At 54.3% G+C, this 17203-nt stretch overlaps 6 protein-coding genes and 1 non-coding gene across 7 annotated transcripts; 5 read left to right on the top strand and 2 right to left on the bottom strand.

Moving 5' to 3' along the window:
* Positions 1–192: 192 nt before the first annotated feature.
* On the top strand, positions 193–2275 carry GLRG_06295 (NOSIC domain-containing protein; the record flags this gene model as incomplete). Its single annotated transcript, XM_008096980.1, has 3 exons — positions 193–227; positions 306–395; positions 535–2275. 3 exons carry the CDS (start codon positions 193–195, stop codon positions 2273–2275), a joined length of 1866 nt encoding a protein of 621 aa, XP_008095171.1.
* Positions 2276–2796: 521 nt separating this feature from the next.
* On the bottom strand, positions 2797–3337 carry GLRG_06294 (uncharacterized protein; the record flags this gene model as incomplete). Its single annotated transcript, XM_008096979.1, has 4 exons — positions 2797–2871; positions 2922–2952; positions 3023–3195; positions 3257–3337. 4 exons carry the CDS (start codon positions 3335–3337, stop codon positions 2797–2799), a joined length of 360 nt encoding a protein of 119 aa, XP_008095170.1.
* A 1945-nt stretch (positions 3338–5282) lies between these two features.
* Positions 5283–6018, top strand: GLRG_06293 (anaphase-promoting complex; the record flags this gene model as incomplete). The annotated part of the gene is made up of 2 exons (XM_008096978.1): positions 5283–5563; positions 5625–6018. 2 exons carry the CDS (start codon positions 5283–5285, stop codon positions 6016–6018), a joined length of 675 nt encoding a protein of 224 aa, XP_008095169.1.
* Positions 6019–7695: 1677 nt separating this feature from the next.
* On the top strand, positions 7696–8430 carry GLRG_06292 (HET domain-containing protein; the record flags this gene model as incomplete). The annotated part of the gene is made up of 1 exon (XM_008096977.1): positions 7696–8430. One exon carries the CDS (start codon positions 7696–7698, stop codon positions 8428–8430), a length of 735 nt encoding a protein of 244 aa, XP_008095168.1.
* Positions 8431–10509: 2079 nt separating this feature from the next.
* GLRG_13160 lies at positions 10510–10582 on the top strand. The gene has a single exon. It is a non-coding gene; the product is annotated as a tRNA-Lys (tRNA).
* Positions 10583–11374: 792 nt separating this feature from the next.
* GLRG_06291 (major facilitator superfamily transporter) lies at positions 11375–12925 on the top strand (the record flags this gene model as incomplete). Its single annotated transcript, XM_008096976.1, has 4 exons — positions 11375–11577; positions 11652–12025; positions 12089–12292; positions 12354–12925. 4 exons carry the CDS (start codon positions 11375–11377, stop codon positions 12923–12925), a joined length of 1353 nt encoding a protein of 450 aa, XP_008095167.1.
* Positions 12926–13607: 682 nt separating this feature from the next.
* Positions 13608–15652, bottom strand: GLRG_06290 (F-box domain-containing protein; the record flags this gene model as incomplete). The annotated part of the gene is made up of 3 exons (XM_008096975.1): positions 13608–13884; positions 13937–14148; positions 14201–15652. The coding sequence occupies 3 exons, from the start codon at positions 15650–15652 to the stop codon at positions 13608–13610; spliced, it is 1941 nt and encodes a 646-aa protein (XP_008095166.1).
* Between the last annotated feature and the right edge of the window lie 1551 nt (positions 15653–17203).

Here is a 17203-nt window from a genome sequence, read left to right as displayed (position 1 = left end):
GGCGGGCCCGCCCAAAGGTCTGCAGCATCGAAAAAAAATTGGTGGAGCTTCGATTGAGAAAAAAATATTTCCAAACCATCAATCCGCTCTGGAAACCTGCCTCCGCCGACAACAACTTACACACCCACGAGCGGAGGAATTCAACCGAGGGAACCGACAGGCTAGATTAGAAGAGTTTCGACAGTATTCAAAATGTCTCTCTTCGTTCTCGCCGAAACGCCGGCAGGGTACGTTTTGACTTGCAAACAAAAAAAAAAAAGCCAGGTGTGGTGGGAACGATATGGAAGCTAATAAAAAAATTGTAGCTACGGTCTGTTCAAGGCTGCCGACAAGAAGCTTCTGAAGCGCGATGAGCTCTCTTCGGGCCCTACTTCTTCGGAGAAGATCAACGAAATGTAAGTCGCGTTCCTAAGAAAGCCAATGGCAGTCGATTTCCGCGAAATGCACAAGACAGCGCATACGCGTTACAACTAGGCGGGCCCAATCGCAGGAAATCCTGCGTGTTAGTAAAGAACAATGCTGACCGTAGCAAAGGCTTAAGTTGAAGTCCTTCGTCAAGTTCGATAGCTCCGCCGTTGCCGTCGAGGAAGCCGCCGGTCTTAAGGAGGGTCGCGTCCCGCCGTTGCTCGCCAACCTGCTCAAGGAGCTCAAGGACGAGAAGAAGGCTTCCATTGCCGTTGCCGACCTGAAGCTCGGTACTGCCATTGGCAAGCTTCCCGACTTGAACATTCAGGCTGTCTCCGAGGCCGCCTCCCAGGATCTGTTCCGTGCTGTTCGCGAGAATCTCTCGTCCCTGATTCCCGGCCTCACCACTGAGACCATGGACCGCATGGCCCTTGGTCTGTCGCACTCCATCTCGCGACACAAGCTCAAGTTTTCTGCCGATAAGGTCGACGCCATGGTTGTCCAAGCGATCAAGTTGATCGACGACCTCGACAAGGAGCTCAACGTTTACGCTATGCGCACCAAGGAATGGTACGGCTGGCACTTCCCCGAGCTTGCCAAGATCCTCAACGACAACCTGGTCTACGCCCGCCTTGTGGTTGCCGTTGGCATGCGCCAGGACTTCAACGATGCCGACCTTTCCGACATCCTCCCCGAGGAGCTTGAGACCCCCGTCAAGACCGCTGCAGAGATTTCCATGGGAACTGAGATCACCCCTGAAGATTTGGAGAACATTCAGTTGTTGGCTCAGCAGGTCATTACCTACTCTGAGTACCGTGCTTCGCTTTCTAATTACTTGGAGAACCGTATGCGCGCTCTTGCCCCCAACTTGACCGCCCTCGTAGGCTACCTCGTCGGTGCTCGCCTCATCGCCCATGCCGGTTCTCTGATCAGCTTGGCCAAGGCTCCCTCGTCCACCATCCAGATTTTCGGTGCCGAGAAGGCCCTCTTCCGTGCTCTCAAGACCAAGCATGACACACCCAAGTACGGTATCATCTACCACTCTTCCCTCGTCGGCCAGGCTACTGGCAAGAACAAGGGAAAGATTGCCCGTTCCCTCGCCGCCAAGACCGCTCTCGGCCTGCGCGTCGACGCTCTTGGCGACATGGAGAACCAGGACGATGAGGAGGAGCGCAGCCTTCTTGGCTTGACCAGCCGCATCAAGCTCGAGAACCTGCTCCGCAAGCTGGAGGGCAAGCCTCTTCTGCCGAAGGGTGTGGGCGTGGGCCCCGACGGCCAGCTCACCACACCCGGCGGCTTCAGCCTGAAGGACTCCCGCAAGTACAACGCCGACGCCGACGGTATCGAAGATGCCGAGACCAACGGCAAGCCTGAGAAGAAGTCCAAGAAGCTTATCCAGGTCGTCGACGAGGAGATGAAGGATGCCGACAGCGAGAAGGAGGACGAGGAGATGAACGACGTCAGCGAAGAGGAGAAGAAGAGCAAAAAGGACAAGAAGAAGGAAAAGAAGGACAAGAAGCGTGTCTCCATTGTAGCGGCCGAGACTCCTGTCAAGGAAAGCAAGAGCGTCAAGGGCACACCCGCGAAGCTGAGCGAAAAGGAGTACGAGCGCCTTGCCGAGGCCGCTGGTGTCAGTGTGTCCAAGTTCAAGCGCAAGTTCGAGCGCGGCGACGTCCAGCTCGGCGAGGACGGCACGCCCGTCGTTTTCAGCAAGAAGGAGCTGAAGAAGCTCAAGAAGGGCGAGGACGAGGCTGACGAGACGCCCGTCAAGGCTACCGACAGCGGCAAGAAGAAGCGCAAGCACGAGGACGACGAGACGCCCAAGAAGGAGAAGAAGCTGAAGAAGAAGCGCAGCTCCCTCGGTGCCTAGGAAGCCAAGCGGCGTCGCGTTTCTTATTCATAGACGGCACTTGGGCCTCATGTGCATCAACATATTGTTCAATGCGCTGTATGATACCTTGATCTCTCTGGCCGGCGTTTTGGGATGGACCTGGGGGGTTTATATGGTCTGATCATTGGATGGGCATAGTTTTTTTCTCTCTTTTACTGGCAGGAAAAGTGCAATGTAATTGCTTGTTTAACTTTGCTGTCGGCTTACCTCATCAGCCATGGCATGTCTCCTCGTGAATGAATCAATTACCGTTGTCTCTCATTCAACGCGTACTAGCCAGCCTCAGAAACTTGGAATATGCATGGCCGTTAAGTGACAAGGTGTTACAAATCCATTTCTCTTAGCCTTTTTATCCCGCCTGCGAGTCAATCATCCAGCAGCTATGCAATGTTCACATACTGTGATCCCACCTCAACTGTGCAGTGAGGCCAGCATGTTCAGGCTCAATCGCGTTGGTTTTGAGATTCGACCAAGCCGCACGATATCTCCTTCACCCAAGCTCAGAGGGGAATGCAGCGACGGGTCTTCTCGTCCCGGCTGCAGATGGGCGGCTTCCCTGTCCTCAGGTTACAGCACTGGCCCAATTCAGCATCGAGAAACCATGCATAACAGAGGGTGTACTTACGCGGTAAGTAGTAGATCCAGAACAGTCGCCACTACGAGAACAGATATGCCGTGTCAGGCGTTGTCACTTTTGGTATAGCATCAGAGCCAAAGAAAACTCACGTGAAGTAGGTACCGCTACAAGAGAGGGAGTCTCTCTGGCAGAAGCCGTTGCTGTTGCAATCCGGGTAGAAGCAGCACTTCACGTCATCTGGATCGTTGGGACAGAGATCGGTCTTGGTGTAGCCATTGAGAGACTTGCATTTGTTGACCTTCTGGCAAGTGCCGTAGTTTCCCTGTAGAACCAAGCCAGTCAGTATCAGGTAATGTTGGCAAATGGACGTAGGCAGGTCAGACCTTGCTGTCCTTACAGTAGCTACCAATGGCCGCAAGGGCACCCGATAGGGAAAGGGCCGAATTAAGAGCTGAGGCCTTCATGTTCTACGTTTAAATGGTATGATTACGATATCAGTGCTAAGCTTCGCTGCGTATTGGCTTGGACGAGAAGCTTCAGTTCCCGTGGCGGAAATGAACGCCTTTTGTAGTTGGCAACCACCGTGTAGACTATGCCGCTAAGCTTTGTTCATTTTTCCTTCTGAATTCAAAGATGCGTTCCTGGCTTTCGACGCAAGCCACGCGAAACACAGCTCCCCTGGATGACGAGCAACAGAGCGAAGTGGGATTGCAGGCTTGACCGGCTGGTGCCCAGACTATGTACCATGCCACAGCAGAAGCAAGGGTAAGACTGAGAACTATCGGAGTCTAGGTCGATATAGAACCTCAATTGCTTGGCTGAAATATGTCGACAATGCTGCCATTGGCTGCTCGTGCCAGCCTTCATTGATTGAGGTAAAACCTCCGGTCTTTACAATAGAACCGAACAGGCTAACTTGACGGGCGCTTGCGTGATGCATGTAAATACAGATTGGCTTCCTCAACATATAGATGCCAATAGGGAAGGTGACTTGCTGTTGAACGAGGCTGTCAAGCAAATGGCCTACATGGAGCCGGGGCAACAGAGAATCTGAACCATGTAATAAAACGTAAACGAGGTGTTCAGCTGAAATGCAAGCCGAACCTCTCCTTCGATAACCACCGCCAATCGCTTGTAGCCACGCCATCATGAGGGAGATGTTGTACGGGGCCGTCCACAAACTCTGCGAGACACATCTTGAGCCTCTACAAGTATTTGCAATTCAGCACATAAGTACAGTGCAACCAGAACTAACACATGCTGTGCTATGCAATAAATAAAGCCACAGTGAAACCGCAGTCTATTTCTTGAGATGGTTGTCTCTCGAAGCATTGAGTTTATACTCTAGCAATCCAAGTCCAAGATTCGTCGGTGTCTTTGACGATGGTGCATCGGTAAGCTGTCTCACACCGACAAGCGAAGCACGTGACTCGCTGTTGGATCCACGTGATTCGATGTGATGAACGCTGCAAGAGCATCAATCAACACGTTCCTTTCCTCACAGGCGCGCGCACGTTGACCAGCCCTCGAGATTTGGATTTTTCATTCAAAACCTTGGAGTCGGCAATGGAAGATCGACGGCGGGGAAACTTCCATGGCAACCGCCCACGACCTGACCTGCAGAGCCCGGAGCAGCTTAGCAACAGACGTGACGGCCTCGACCTGCAGGCCGATCCTCCAGAGCAGTGGATGAACGATTACTATGACCGCCGAGCCACCAGAACTCATGGTCCGAACGGTGGGTTACGTCTTTTATTCCCTCAGACAGTCAGGTTTATCATTGCGTAGGAGTTTTATCTGCATATCTCCCCTCCTGCCTACCATTTTGCACAGCAGCTCCCACTACACCCACCGGCCGTAGCTGCTAGTCTCCCATCTAATTCACTCCTTTTGCACTCTGTTGACACAAGCGAGAGAGCGCTCAGGTGTGTCGTTTATCTTCGAATGAAGCAGACAAGGGTCGTTTCTCCTCGGCAAGGGTCTCATTTCGGTCGCGGTTTGATGAGAAGTCTTCCCGACACCTTCGCTGCAACCCAAAAGACAAGGGCTTCAATTGCTCCCACTCACTCACGAAATTGCGTGCGCGTCCAGACATCCAAGAATCAAACCGCCGGTAGCGCTTGAGTGGTTCGGGGAGTTCATACACAAATAGGATTTTGACTGAGCACCGGGGCCAACCGCTGACCCGCCCTGGTTCATGCGGCCTTGGCCGTACTGCTAGAGTTCAGACGATTGCCCAAGCGGGAGGCGTGCCATGGGAGTCTTTGATTGTTTCATTAAATGCTTCACACAGCTGCTGACTCATTCAACCTGCCAGGTAGCTCACATCCAGACGACCACATTTCCAGCGACGGCGAAGCCTTTCCCCCACAGCGTGTTGACTGGGAGGCTATGAGAGCCGGCCCCAACATGGAGGAATATCTGCGCAATGCGCCGATCCCGGAGTACTCTGACGAAGAAGGCATCAGTATGCCCCTTGATGACCTCGGCGAGATATCTGCCACCGACACCAGCATTGAGGACGGCGAGAACGGGGACCATGCAGGAGACCATCACGAAGAGCCCGAGTTCGATCCTCTTGCCGCCGGGCTCAAGGAGATATCCAATCTGGGAAAGTTCACCGTCAGTAGCCACAAGCAGGGCAACGGTGTTGAGCAGCTGCGCAATGACAGTTTGAAGACCTACTGGCAGTATGTTGTTCTATAGTTCTGACTACTAGTACTAGCAATCGGGTTTACTGACTGGCGATAGATCCGATGGGCCCCAACCTCATAAGCTAACGGTATACTTCATCAAGCGGGTCGGTATCAGAGACATTCGCTTCTTCGTGGACTTCAATGAGGACGAGTCCTATACGCCTACCAAGATCATCTTCAAGTCCGGCACCAGTGAGAACAACCTTGTTCAGTTCGCCACGATGGAAATGTCGCAACCCTCTGGTTGGCAGCAGGTTCCTATTGTTGGTGCCGGTGGTGGCCCCGACGGCAATACGCTGGTCTCCTACGTGTTCCAAATGCAGATACTTGAGAATCACCAGAACGGAAAGGATACCCACCTTCGGTCCATCAAGATCTATGCGGCCGACACTGGCGCCCCCAACGTCGACCTGGGCAGTACGCACCATGTAAGTATGGTCTTCATCTAGTCATAGTTATGCCACTGACATGATTTCGTAGCAGGTTGCGAATGAGGGGGCGGACGAGGGACCTGCCGACCCCTGGGACCTTTCCGTGCTCGAAGCCGGCCTTACCATTCCGGATTTCATGAAGGAACCTGAAATCCGATGAGGAAGGACGGATTCCCGGTACCATCAGCTGGCTCTGAGAGCCCTGTCTCTTAAAGCCCTGGTGATAGTTAGGAGGCTTAGGCTCATGACCTCGGTAAGAAGGCATCGGTGTGGATGGATAGCAGACGTCACTGCAACTTATTTTCACTGTAATGATACCCCAAAATCGGATGCGGAAGAATCATGAGGCTCAAACTAGAGCTAAAAGCTTGATAACACGGTTGCAGCTCACGACTGAACGTCTCAGGAGAGCTGTTCAGCATTCGTGTGGCCAATAAGCTGGTCCTTCGTAATGGTACACTTATTTCTGTATGGCTACGCATGTACTGCATGTCAGTTTGTGGCAATACGGTTTGCTCAGTGCCTCGTCAAACACTGCCCAAGGCATCGTGTACCTACCATCTAGCGCCAGCGGCTGAAGTCTGGCGTCCAGTCAAACGGCACCATGCACCGCACCCCTGCAGCGCCGGATGAACCATGTTCGATTCTGACTATGGAATCTGCACCGAGGAGTCACACGTGATAGCATCTGAAGGGTTTGAGACCTTCGGCCGTGTTCGCCAAGGTTGAACTCCGCTCCTGGAGCCAGTCAACAAACCTAGACTTACAAAGAGTTTCGCGACACGAAATGAACACATGGGTCTGATGGAACAAGACAGCTCATACCAGTATCAGTCCCTACCGCCAATCTTAGAATAGGGTCGAACGCCGCCATTTACACGCCTGCTCTTCCTGCATCCGGGCTCTGGAGAGGACCCCTTCGAAGCACAGCTGCAAATCATCAACATCGAAGATGCGCCTCCCTATGAAGCGTTATAGTACACCTGGGGAGAGCCCACTGACGAGCCGAGGGATTACATGTGGCTACAAGGCTATCCTTTGCCCATCAAACCGAATATAGAGGACGCCTTGCGCTCTCTGCGCTTGCCGACACAGGTGCGCTGACTATGGATCGACGCCCTCTGCATTGACCAGTCGAACTTGGAGGAACGCTCTCGCCAGGTTCAGTACATGTGGTTGGTTTATAAACATGCCGCCCGTGTGATTGTTTGGCTGGGCATTAAGACTTCTGGGACTTAAGAGGCATTCCTAGCCGCGGATAGGCTTGCGAGGATCAGAGAATACACTCATCCCGGTCCGAACGCCGCCCAACTTGATACCGATGCCTCGCAGCAACTGATGAGCAGCATGATTGATGAACTGCCCGAGATATGCATGGTTCATTTGAACGAAGTTTTTGAACGGCCGTACTTTAGCCGATGTTGGTGTGTACAAGAAGTCGTGGCATCGACATGGGCAATTGCCAAGATCGAGGGCTTGGAGATGTCCTTCGACCTGATCGCATGGCTAGTAACATTCGCTCGCTGGAAAGGAGAAATCTCAATCTACCGACCTTACGAGCTGTGGAATCTCATCCTGATGCGCCGCCAGGCGACCATAACCCAGGGCCGGCCCAAAGTTGAGGGCTCAATCAGATCATTTCTCGGCCTGTTCGAACTGAATCGGACGCTGTAGGCGACCGATGACCACAATAAGATGTTTTCTCTACCGGGCATCTGCGATGAGGAACTAAACCCCGTGCCGGCGCTGACGGATGTCTTTGACAACAATGACAGCTGGCGCATCCGACTGATCCGTCGAGGCTTCACGCGTATCAACAACTTCGTCAACGGGCCCGCGCCTGATCTCAATTTTGGGCGGCTGCGGCCGGATTACAAAAGGGAGAGGGTGCTGGTTTACTGCGACCTGACGCGGTTCCTCATGCGGAAGCAGCCGAGGATATTGGACGTCCTCGATCATGTACAGCATAACGAAGACCCGGATCTTGGGGAGTATCCATCATGGGCGCCGAAATGGTTCGACCAGGGGACTTGCTTCGTATTCAAAGGGGCATATCTCGCTGGTTTCTGCGACGGAAACTTCCGGTACCTTGCTGAGCTTCATGACATCCCCATCCAAGACGATCCCGTGCAACCAAGGGTTTTGTCGTTGGATGGTTATCATGTAGACGTGGTGCAGAAGACAAGTGAAACGTTCGACTTTGGGTGGGGATCGCGGGCAACAGCACCAGCTATTTTGGACGCCTGGGAGCAGCTCTTCGGTGTGTCCATTGCGCCCAGATGCGGACAGAACTATCGAAACAGCAGTCTGATCGATGTAGCATTCTGCAAGGCCGCGTTGGCCGGTGTCCTGGGATCGATCATTGGCCACAGCCACCTCCTCACCCAGAGGGCACCACTGGCTCCCGGCTGGAAGCTGTTATCTGTTTGACGATGACTTGATGTGTTTCTGAAAAAGTCGGACCGCAGAGTCGTCATCAAGGCGGATGGCCTCGCTTCCGGGAAATGATATTGTTGTTCCCGAGACGCCCGAAGAGGCAGAGAAAGCTGTAGAAATGATAAGGCTCGGCAGCAAATCCGGCAGATCTGGTGAAACGGTAATCATTGAAGAGTACTTGGAAGGCTATGTGATCAGCGTTCTCACCTTACCGACGGAAATTTGATCCTGTCATTGCCCCCTGACCAAGACCACAATCGGGCTCTTGACGGTATGGGCGCGTATACACCGGCTCCGTCCGTTTTCGCCGCAGAAATAGCCGAAATTGAAGAAACCATTATTCGACCAACGGTTCGTGGTCTTGAGCTGAATGTTGAGCTCGCCCGGTTCTCTTACTGAGCATACAACTTACAGGCAGATCATTAAATGGCATGCTTTTTACAGGAATAATGGTAGTACCGGGGTCCAAAGTGCTTGAGTATAGCTCTCGACTTGGAGACCCCGAGACGCAGAGTACAGTACTGCTCCTTTCAGACAAGGCTCTGCCTGAGCTCATTATCGCGTGTGTGAAGAGGGTTGGCGATGTCAAATCGAGGGTGCTTTCGGAATTCGCTTGCAACATCACTGTCACAGCACAGCGGGAGGATATCCGGAATCATATCGCAAGGGCGATATCGTCCACATGGACACGCCCCTCCAAGGTGAGTCGATTGGCGCTTCGACGAGACAGCCGCTCACACCCGCAGGTGTACACATCTTCCATGCAGGTACCGAACGAGTTGGCAGTGAACTAAGAACGGCAGGTGGCCGTGTTTTGTCCGTCGCGGCGACTGGGAAAACTCTCAAAGAAGCAGTCCTAGCTGCCTGCGCAGGAGTCGAAAGCATTCACTTTGTAGGCATGTTCTACCCAAGGGACATTGGTGTTGAATAAGTCAGATCGAAACTCGGCTGTCACAAACGTCTGGACTGATACAAATCTCCTAGTTCCTTGAAGCTGGTCCCGGGAGGGGGTGTCGGGGATGATCCTTAGGGTTGAGGCAGCTCAGTCGGAATTTGCTCCGTTGCCGTCCAAACCCCCTCTCGGTCTGGGACGACTAATGGGAAGAGAAGAGCGAATGTAGAAAGCCGCCCGAAATAGCTCGGCGTATGTGTGTGTATGCCTACCTTAATCTAGAGTGCCCTGTCGTGCACCATCCACTTGACCACCTCTTGGGTTTACGGACTTTTGATAGGGCATTGGACGTTGCTGAGGGTTCGAAGCGTCGATATAACAAGACCTCAGGCTCAGCTCATACGACCCACACATAGATGTCTCAAATTGAGGAATCGAGGTGCGCAGCTTTGGAAGTGAAACATAGCCAGCCACTGACGCATGAACGGGACGCGAAGGCGAGGTACAGGACGCGGATGGCCGATAGAGGCGAATTTAGACCTTTTTCGTATGATATCATATAGCAAACAGTGATTATTATACTATACATTTTTCATAGGCCCCAATCGCAGAGCCCCCGCGATTGTGGTTAAGCACTGATATTAGTCGAGCGGCTGGCTGGTCTGATCCAGGGACCTCGGAGAGCACCACCACCACCCACTTGCGATGCACGTCTTTGTTGTCCCGGCGTCACCCAAGACTGGGCAGGCTACAATTCGAGCCCTTTTAGACGATGCCTCCCATCCCTATGTGACGGAGTCTACCGAGACCTGGGAAGGGTGCCTGCCGAGTTCCGAGATCACCCGCACTTCATGGCTAACAAGGGCGACGTCGCGAATGTTGGGACCCTCAAATCGGCCGGCGCGGACGCTGTCGTGACCATAACCCCTAGGAGCTTCTTGCCGGGTGGTATCATGGCTGCAGACACGTATGGAGGATTTAAGGTGCGAAGGGGGACGGATACCCTGGAGGAGGTTTTCAGAGGCTTATTGGCGGACTGAAAATTCAAAGAGGTGGGTTTGCAAAGCATCGTCACGGCATGGTCAAGGGAACAAAACCTTGTCAGAGAGATGGGCTGGCCAAGGTTAGGCAAGAGTACTTGAGATTCAAATTTGCAGGATCTTCCAACAATAACAAGACCCGCCTTGCTAGCTCAATCGGTAGAGCGTGAGACTCTTAATCTCAAGGTTGCGGGTTCGACCCCCGCGTGAGGCTCAAATCCTCACCGCGATTGGTACAGCCACTCATACGGGTTTCTAACTTTTTCGCTTTTGCTTTTTCTTCCAGTCATTATTGAATTCGTCCTATAGGCCGCACGTGCCTTTTAGTTTAACCCAATTGGCATTTTCTTTCTTACTGGTCTTGTCCAATTGAGTGGGCCAGAAAGTGCCCGGAGCCGAAGCCGAAGCCGAAGCTCATCAAGCCGAGGAGGCTTACTGAACGACGATATGAGATTCATACTTCTCCTCGCCCGGCGATTTGTCTTATTCAATTAATTCAAGTGATTGTTTATGGTCAAAATACAATATCGTTCTGGGTTGATGTGTCTTTTTTTTTAACGTTTTTTTTTATTATAAGCTTTTTTTCCTTCCCCCAAAGCGATACACTTTCATTCGTCCCGTCCTACTCGGCTTGGGAAGCAACATGTCTTAGAGAAATAGAATTAACGCTCCCTGTCCCCCTCCATTCGTTCGACTCAGCCCACAATCGACGCTCGTAAGGGTCTCTCCTAAACTCTTTTCGATAAAGACTTGAGATGCAGGGCTGTTCCTGGCTGCATTTTCTATCCACTCGCGGCGCACTTTTGCTCTGTCAGTACCTATGTCGGCTTCCTCAGGATGTTAAGCTCGGCTTACTTGTGTCCCCATCCGCGCGGCTCAACCGACCCGGCTACATCGGCCTTGATATAGGATCGATCTCCGTTACCAAGTCCGGACTCTGATGCCTTTCTTTTCTCTGGGACTGTTATCTATTTTTCGTTGATCTCGTCGTTCATCTTCGATACAGATGGCGACGGTAAAGAACCAAGACAGTAATTCCGGCGGTGTGTCGCAGATCATCATGCCATTAGATGCGACGAAAGGCCGCACAACGCCGCCGCCAGGTGACGATAAGTCGTTACAAGGCGTTTCCGAGGAGTTGCCCATGGACCAAGGTGTCGTCGCATGGCTTCAGGTCCTGGGAAGCTGGATCCTCTTCGCCAACACATGGTAAGCCGCCCATCAAGACAAGACATGCCTGCGTGCAGAAACATGGGCAGTTGTGCTGACGCGCCCTTTCCAAGGGGTCTACCCAACTCCTTCGGCGTATTCCAAGCTTACTACTCCAACGAGCTCCTGCGAGACACGAGTCCCTCGACCATTGCCTGGATTGGCTCCACCCAGATCTTTCTGATGATGCTCATCGGTGTGTGCGCCGGCTGGCTTCTCGACGCGGGCTACCTCCGCTTCATCCTCATCTGCGGTACCACCATGACCTCCTTGGGCCTCTTCACGCTCAGCATGTGCACGCAATACTGGCAGATTCTTCTTGCGCAGGCCTTTTGCGTCGGCGTTGGCAGCGGCTTGCTGGGGTTGACGTCCGTTGCTGTGATCCCCCTGTACTTCCGGCGGAGGAGGATGATCGCGACTGGCATTGCTGCCACGGGGAGCAGCTTGGGTGAGTTCTGACGGCTTCGGGCCAACCATTCAAGAATAGGCTGTCGCTGACGAGTGCTCGAAGCGGGTATCGTGTACCCCATTCTGGCGAGGCACCTCATCGCCTCCATCGGCTTTCCGTGGGCCATGAGGGTGTTTGCCTTCATCGTGACGGGGAGTCTGTTGGTGTGCATCGCCATCATGCGTCTCCGGCCAAATCACAAGCGCCGTGGAGCCCTCTTCCGCCTCAAGCACTTCCAGGACATTCCCTACGTTGCCTTTTGCATCGGTGAGTCTGGAAACCAACCTCTGATCTTGCCATCAAACGCTTCCGCTTACAGCCTCCCCAGCCATGGCGTTGATGATCGGCTCCGTATACGTGCCTTTCTTCTATGTAGACGCGTACGCCCTTCGTCTAGGTGTCGACCCGGACGCCTCTTTCTACCTCCTCAGCGTCATGAACGCTGCAAGCCTCTTCGGCCGTCTGGCCCCGAACTGGCTTGCCGACAAGTACGGCGGCATGACCATCATGCTGCCCGGCTGCATCGGCTGCGCCATCGTGCTTTTCCTCTCCCGTTTCGCGCACGACCTGCCGGGACTCATCGTCATCTCCATCGTTTACGGGTTCATCTCGGGAGGCATGATCTCGCTGCCGCCGGCCACGATCGCGAACCTGACGGACGACTTGTCCGAGTACGGGACGAGGATGGGCATGGGATACACGATTGCTAGCTTCGGCGCGTTGGTGGGGAACCCGATCGGAGGCGCAGCGCAGAGGCCGCAGGGAGACGGGACGGCGGAAGTCCAGAGGGAGTTCCAGGGGACATGGATCTTTGGTGGAGGAGTCATGCTCGCGGCTGCTATCTCGATGGTCGTCTCCAAGTACTTGAGGGTTGGGTCGGTCTGGAGAGGGAAGTGTTAATGCCACAGCGTACGGCTTGCCCCTGACGCTCGAACGTGCCGAGATCGTAACTCGACTCGGAAAATTTGATACTGCGAGAAGGTGGATTCCGATCTCACACGAACAATGCGGGCCAAAAGTTCATGACGGGGCGACGTGAGCCCGGATCTGTTGCAAATACCAAGCCATCCTGTTTGCAAAAGAATGAGGAATGGCTACAACGACGGTGATGTAGGCGAATGTCTTCTGTCCGCGGGTCAGGACCTAGGGCCACAGACTCGATGCTCACTCAGCAGTTTGCCCATGTTTGTGGGCGTGGACATCGGCTGAGAGGAAATGTCTATAATCTTGTTTGTCTCCTTCCACGAGGATATTTGTAAGAAAGAGGAGTATTCATCGCTACTAAACATGGATCATAACCAGCGCCAGTGTCGTGCTGTATGATCCAACAGGCTGCTGGGCAGGATATCATCACCTGCAATCATGCACATGCACCTTCCATCTCCTTTGCGCCGTTGTACGCCATGACAATCCGCCGTCTCGGCATGAAATACGTGACACGGGCGCCCCCGAGACAAAACAAAATCCCATCTCTTACACGCTGCTCATACCGAGCCCAGCGACGCCCCCATAATTAACATCTCTCCATTAACTTCGGCCACCACATTACTCCTCCCGAGAAGGATATCTCGTCTCTTCGTTTTCAGTACATCATGGTCATTATTTGCAGCCGCTCCCGCTGCCGCTGGGCATTCCTCTCGGCGAGGATTCTCTTGACACGCCGTCGGCCGGTGTTGATGAAGTGGTACTGCGGGGGATATTCCTGCTCGACGGCCTGCGGATAGGTCCAGTAAACGAGGAGGGCCAGCACCGTGTTGGCGAACCGGCCAGCCGGCGTGAGCCTTGGCTTCTTGCGCGCAAAGTGTCGCCACTCGAGCGTGAGAATGATGTTGCCGAGGAGGTTCAACATGCGAAAAGCCCTGCTTATGTGAGTGGTGGTTGGCACGGGATAGGAACGGAGATGAGACGTACATGTTCAGCACAATGAAGATCAGGGTCACGAGAACCCTTCTATCCCAGGCCCCTTCTACGCCGCCTTCCACGTCGTTGACAAGAACGTAAAGAGGCAAACACCAGAGGCCGAGGATCGCTGCTTCGAGTATACCAGTAAAGTGATATGTGCGCTTGTGCTCGCCTCTGACAACAAGAAAGGCCAGGCACCACCACAGCAAAACGAAGTTGACCTGCTCGAGTCAGCAAAGCATCTCCATACGAGGCTCATAAAAAAAAGCTTACAATGGCAGCCACCAAGACCAAGGTTTCGTCTCGGAAGAACCTCCAGCACAGGCCAGAGGCGACAATACCAAGACTTATCTGAATCCAGCCCAAGACGAAATATACAAGGAGAACGTTATTATAATGGCTATAGCATTCCTTGTGAAACTCGGGCTGGTTGGGCGCCGCGGCGCTCGCGACGGGATAGCCACACCACCGGCAGATCCACACGCTGGCGTAGTTCCCCAGAGCCACCTTCTTGCCCACGGCCAGTTCGTCCTCCTGGTACGCACAGTCGACGCACTTACTGGCGAGCGGGTAGCGCGGGTGGTTGTAGTCGGCCCAGAGCAGGCTTCCACGCGTAGGGTCGTACTTTAGGCAAATATAACAGTGCGCCAGCAAGGCGAGACGGAACTGTTCGCCAAAGAGGTCCCGAATGGTCTGTTTCGTGAGGAAGTTGCGGTAGAAGCGGCAGGTGCGGCGCAGGTTCTCAAGCTCACCGAACTCGAGGTAGTCGATGATCATAAGGTGCAGTTCGGGGGGGAGGTCCATGAGGCTGTTGCCCGTCTTGGGGCCGATGCTGCGGGGGCGGCGGCGGGGGTCCAGGGAGGCGACTTTCTCAATGACCGAGTCCCGCCGGGATCGGGATGTGCGAGGCCGGGCGCTCTGGGGCCGGATCGAGCCGCCATCTTTGCCGGAGATTTGCTGCTCGAGCTCGAGCGGGAGGGGTGACTCGAGAGGTGAGGGTATGTACTGAGCGGGCGAGGCGGCGGCCGAGAGGTTGAGCGGTTGAGGTGACGGGGAATTAGGATGGATCTGCGGTGCGAAAGATATGGCAGATGGAGTGAACGAGGGAGAGGGCTGAGCTGTGCTGGGTGAGTGAAGCGCAGCCGGTGGAGGTGACAACGGCGACACGGGCTGAGACTGAGTGCCTGGGACGGTGAGGGTTTGGGTAGTAATATTGTTGGTCAAGGCCTGGGCGTCAGAGGTGGATGGGATGACGATTGAGTGAGTGGTAAGAGCTGCATGAGGAGGTGCATTGTCGTGATTCGGGTATTGAGCTGATGGGCCAAGAGTCAGCGTAGGGAGGACATGGTTATGAGGCGGCACGTTGTGGGCAGGCAACGAAGCCGGCTCCGGTGCAGTCGGGGTGAAGGGCGGCGGCGAGGCAAGCGGCACGGCCGTGTATTGCGAATGAGTCGCCGTTTGAGTCGGATGTTGGGCCTCGAGATCGGGTTGAGTGTTTGATGCGGGGGCGGATGTTGGTGCAAGAGCATGAGGGTGAGTATGAAGATGATGAGCATGTGCGGTGGCCTCGGCGCTGGGAGACGCAGCGGCCAGAGATGGGCCCGGCGACGAGGCGGCGGCCGAGGAGAAGGTATCGGACGAAGGTTGGTCTCGCTGGACCTTTTTGCGGACGCTGCGAGCAGCGCGGGACACGCCCCTGCCGAACGAGCGGACGACGTCATCCATAGTGAGCCCGGCACGGGGAGATATGTTGGATGAGGGCTCGACGGCGGCGCACAGCCAGCGGGAATTATGTGCCGTCGCACGCGCGAGGTGGGTGGGTTGTTGCGGGTCGGCTGGGCGACCGAGGATCCCCTCGTCACGGAGGGTTGAAACTGGTTGGAACCCGGCGTGCTACAGAGAGGGCCGATGTGAAACGGGCCTATGAGCCGCGCCGGGAATCCCAGGCGAAAAGATGGGGCGATGGCCGAGGGATGGAGGTCATAGGAGTGTGAGAGAGTATGAGAGTTGAGTTCGGTGGGCGCGGCCGAGAGTCAGTGAGTGAGCTGACGAGGGATAAGTGAAGGGGCAGGGCGGGTCGTCTGGTCTTAGCCAATGTCTGCAATCGTAGCCTCGGTGGCTAAAGATGGATTGGACATTGTTCTGGTTCAGGAGAGGAAGAAGACGGGTAGATGGTAAGGCAGGGAAGAGGGTAAAAAAAAACGGAAAGCAGCAGCAGCGGCAGAAGAAGAAGGGGAAGAAGAAGGGGAAAAAAGAAAATGGGGGGACGGTAGTGGTGGTAAAGGGCGAACGACGTGAATGGTGATCGATCTGAGATGCGGTAGCCCGCCCTAGGCTCTTTCGTTTCTTCTTCGTTCTCCCACTTGCAGACTACGGACTTGACTTGACCTGGTCTGATGCAGGGTTGCTTTCACGTTCCTGGGGTTTTCTTTGGGGGGGTTCCGCTCGGGTTGAATACTATGCAGCAAGCGCAAAGTTTCCCAAGAACCAAGGCGCGCGGCATATAGTAGAGACACTACTCCGTAGTGGGAAAGAAACTGAAGGAGGAGAGTCAGTAACCATCTTCTTGTCTTACCACTAGGCATCGCAAGTGGTCTCGTCTCACCTTTTTAGAGCCAGCTGCAACGGACGGGCTGGAATTGCGACCGCCACGCAGCGATCGTGGGGTGGTTGGTTGGCTACTAAGGACCCCCCGCCGGGAGGAAAGAGCCCGAGACTTGGTACGGCGCGCGTGTTCCGGCGCAAACGCGGTGCAAATGGTGTGTGTAGCGCGCCCTGGGCTTGGATGATTCCAAGAGGAGGGAGGAGAAGGGGGAGGAGGAGGTGGTGGATGGTGGAGAGAGAGAGAGAGAGAGAGAGAGGGATGTGACAGAGCAGCCAAGAGTGAGTGACCCGAAGGGTACGCGGTCGATGTACTGGCGCCGGGCCCACAAGTCAAGTACCTTTTCAGTCCAAGACACTTCGGTAGTTGAAGGTGGGGTCCAGGTCCGTGGGGTCCGGTCCTTCGTTTGGGCGTCAATGCTAGTATAGTACTGAGCGTCAGGGTCGTCGAACGAGAGTGGTACGGGCATTTGCTGATGGAGCCGAACGGTCTCGTTGTCTTATGAATGAAAGGTGGTGGAACATGTTGGATGAGGGAGAGAAGGAGAGAGAATTTGGCCGACAAGTCTAGGATTCTAGAACAGCAAGTAGGAAAAAGGCCCCCCTCCCTCTGAACCTTGATCGTTTATTCCTGTCCGTCTGCAACGGCGTTTAGAGGACTCTCCTTGTATTAGA

This window comes from Colletotrichum graminicola, assembly GCF_000149035.1.
Source record: "Colletotrichum graminicola M1.001 genomic scaffold supercont1.23, whole genome shotgun sequence".
In the NCBI taxonomy this organism is placed as follows: domain Eukaryota; kingdom Fungi; phylum Ascomycota; class Sordariomycetes; order Glomerellales; family Glomerellaceae; genus Colletotrichum; species Colletotrichum graminicola.
Note: the sequence above shows the minus strand (reverse complement) of the source record. Positions and strands in the feature narration are given on the sequence as shown.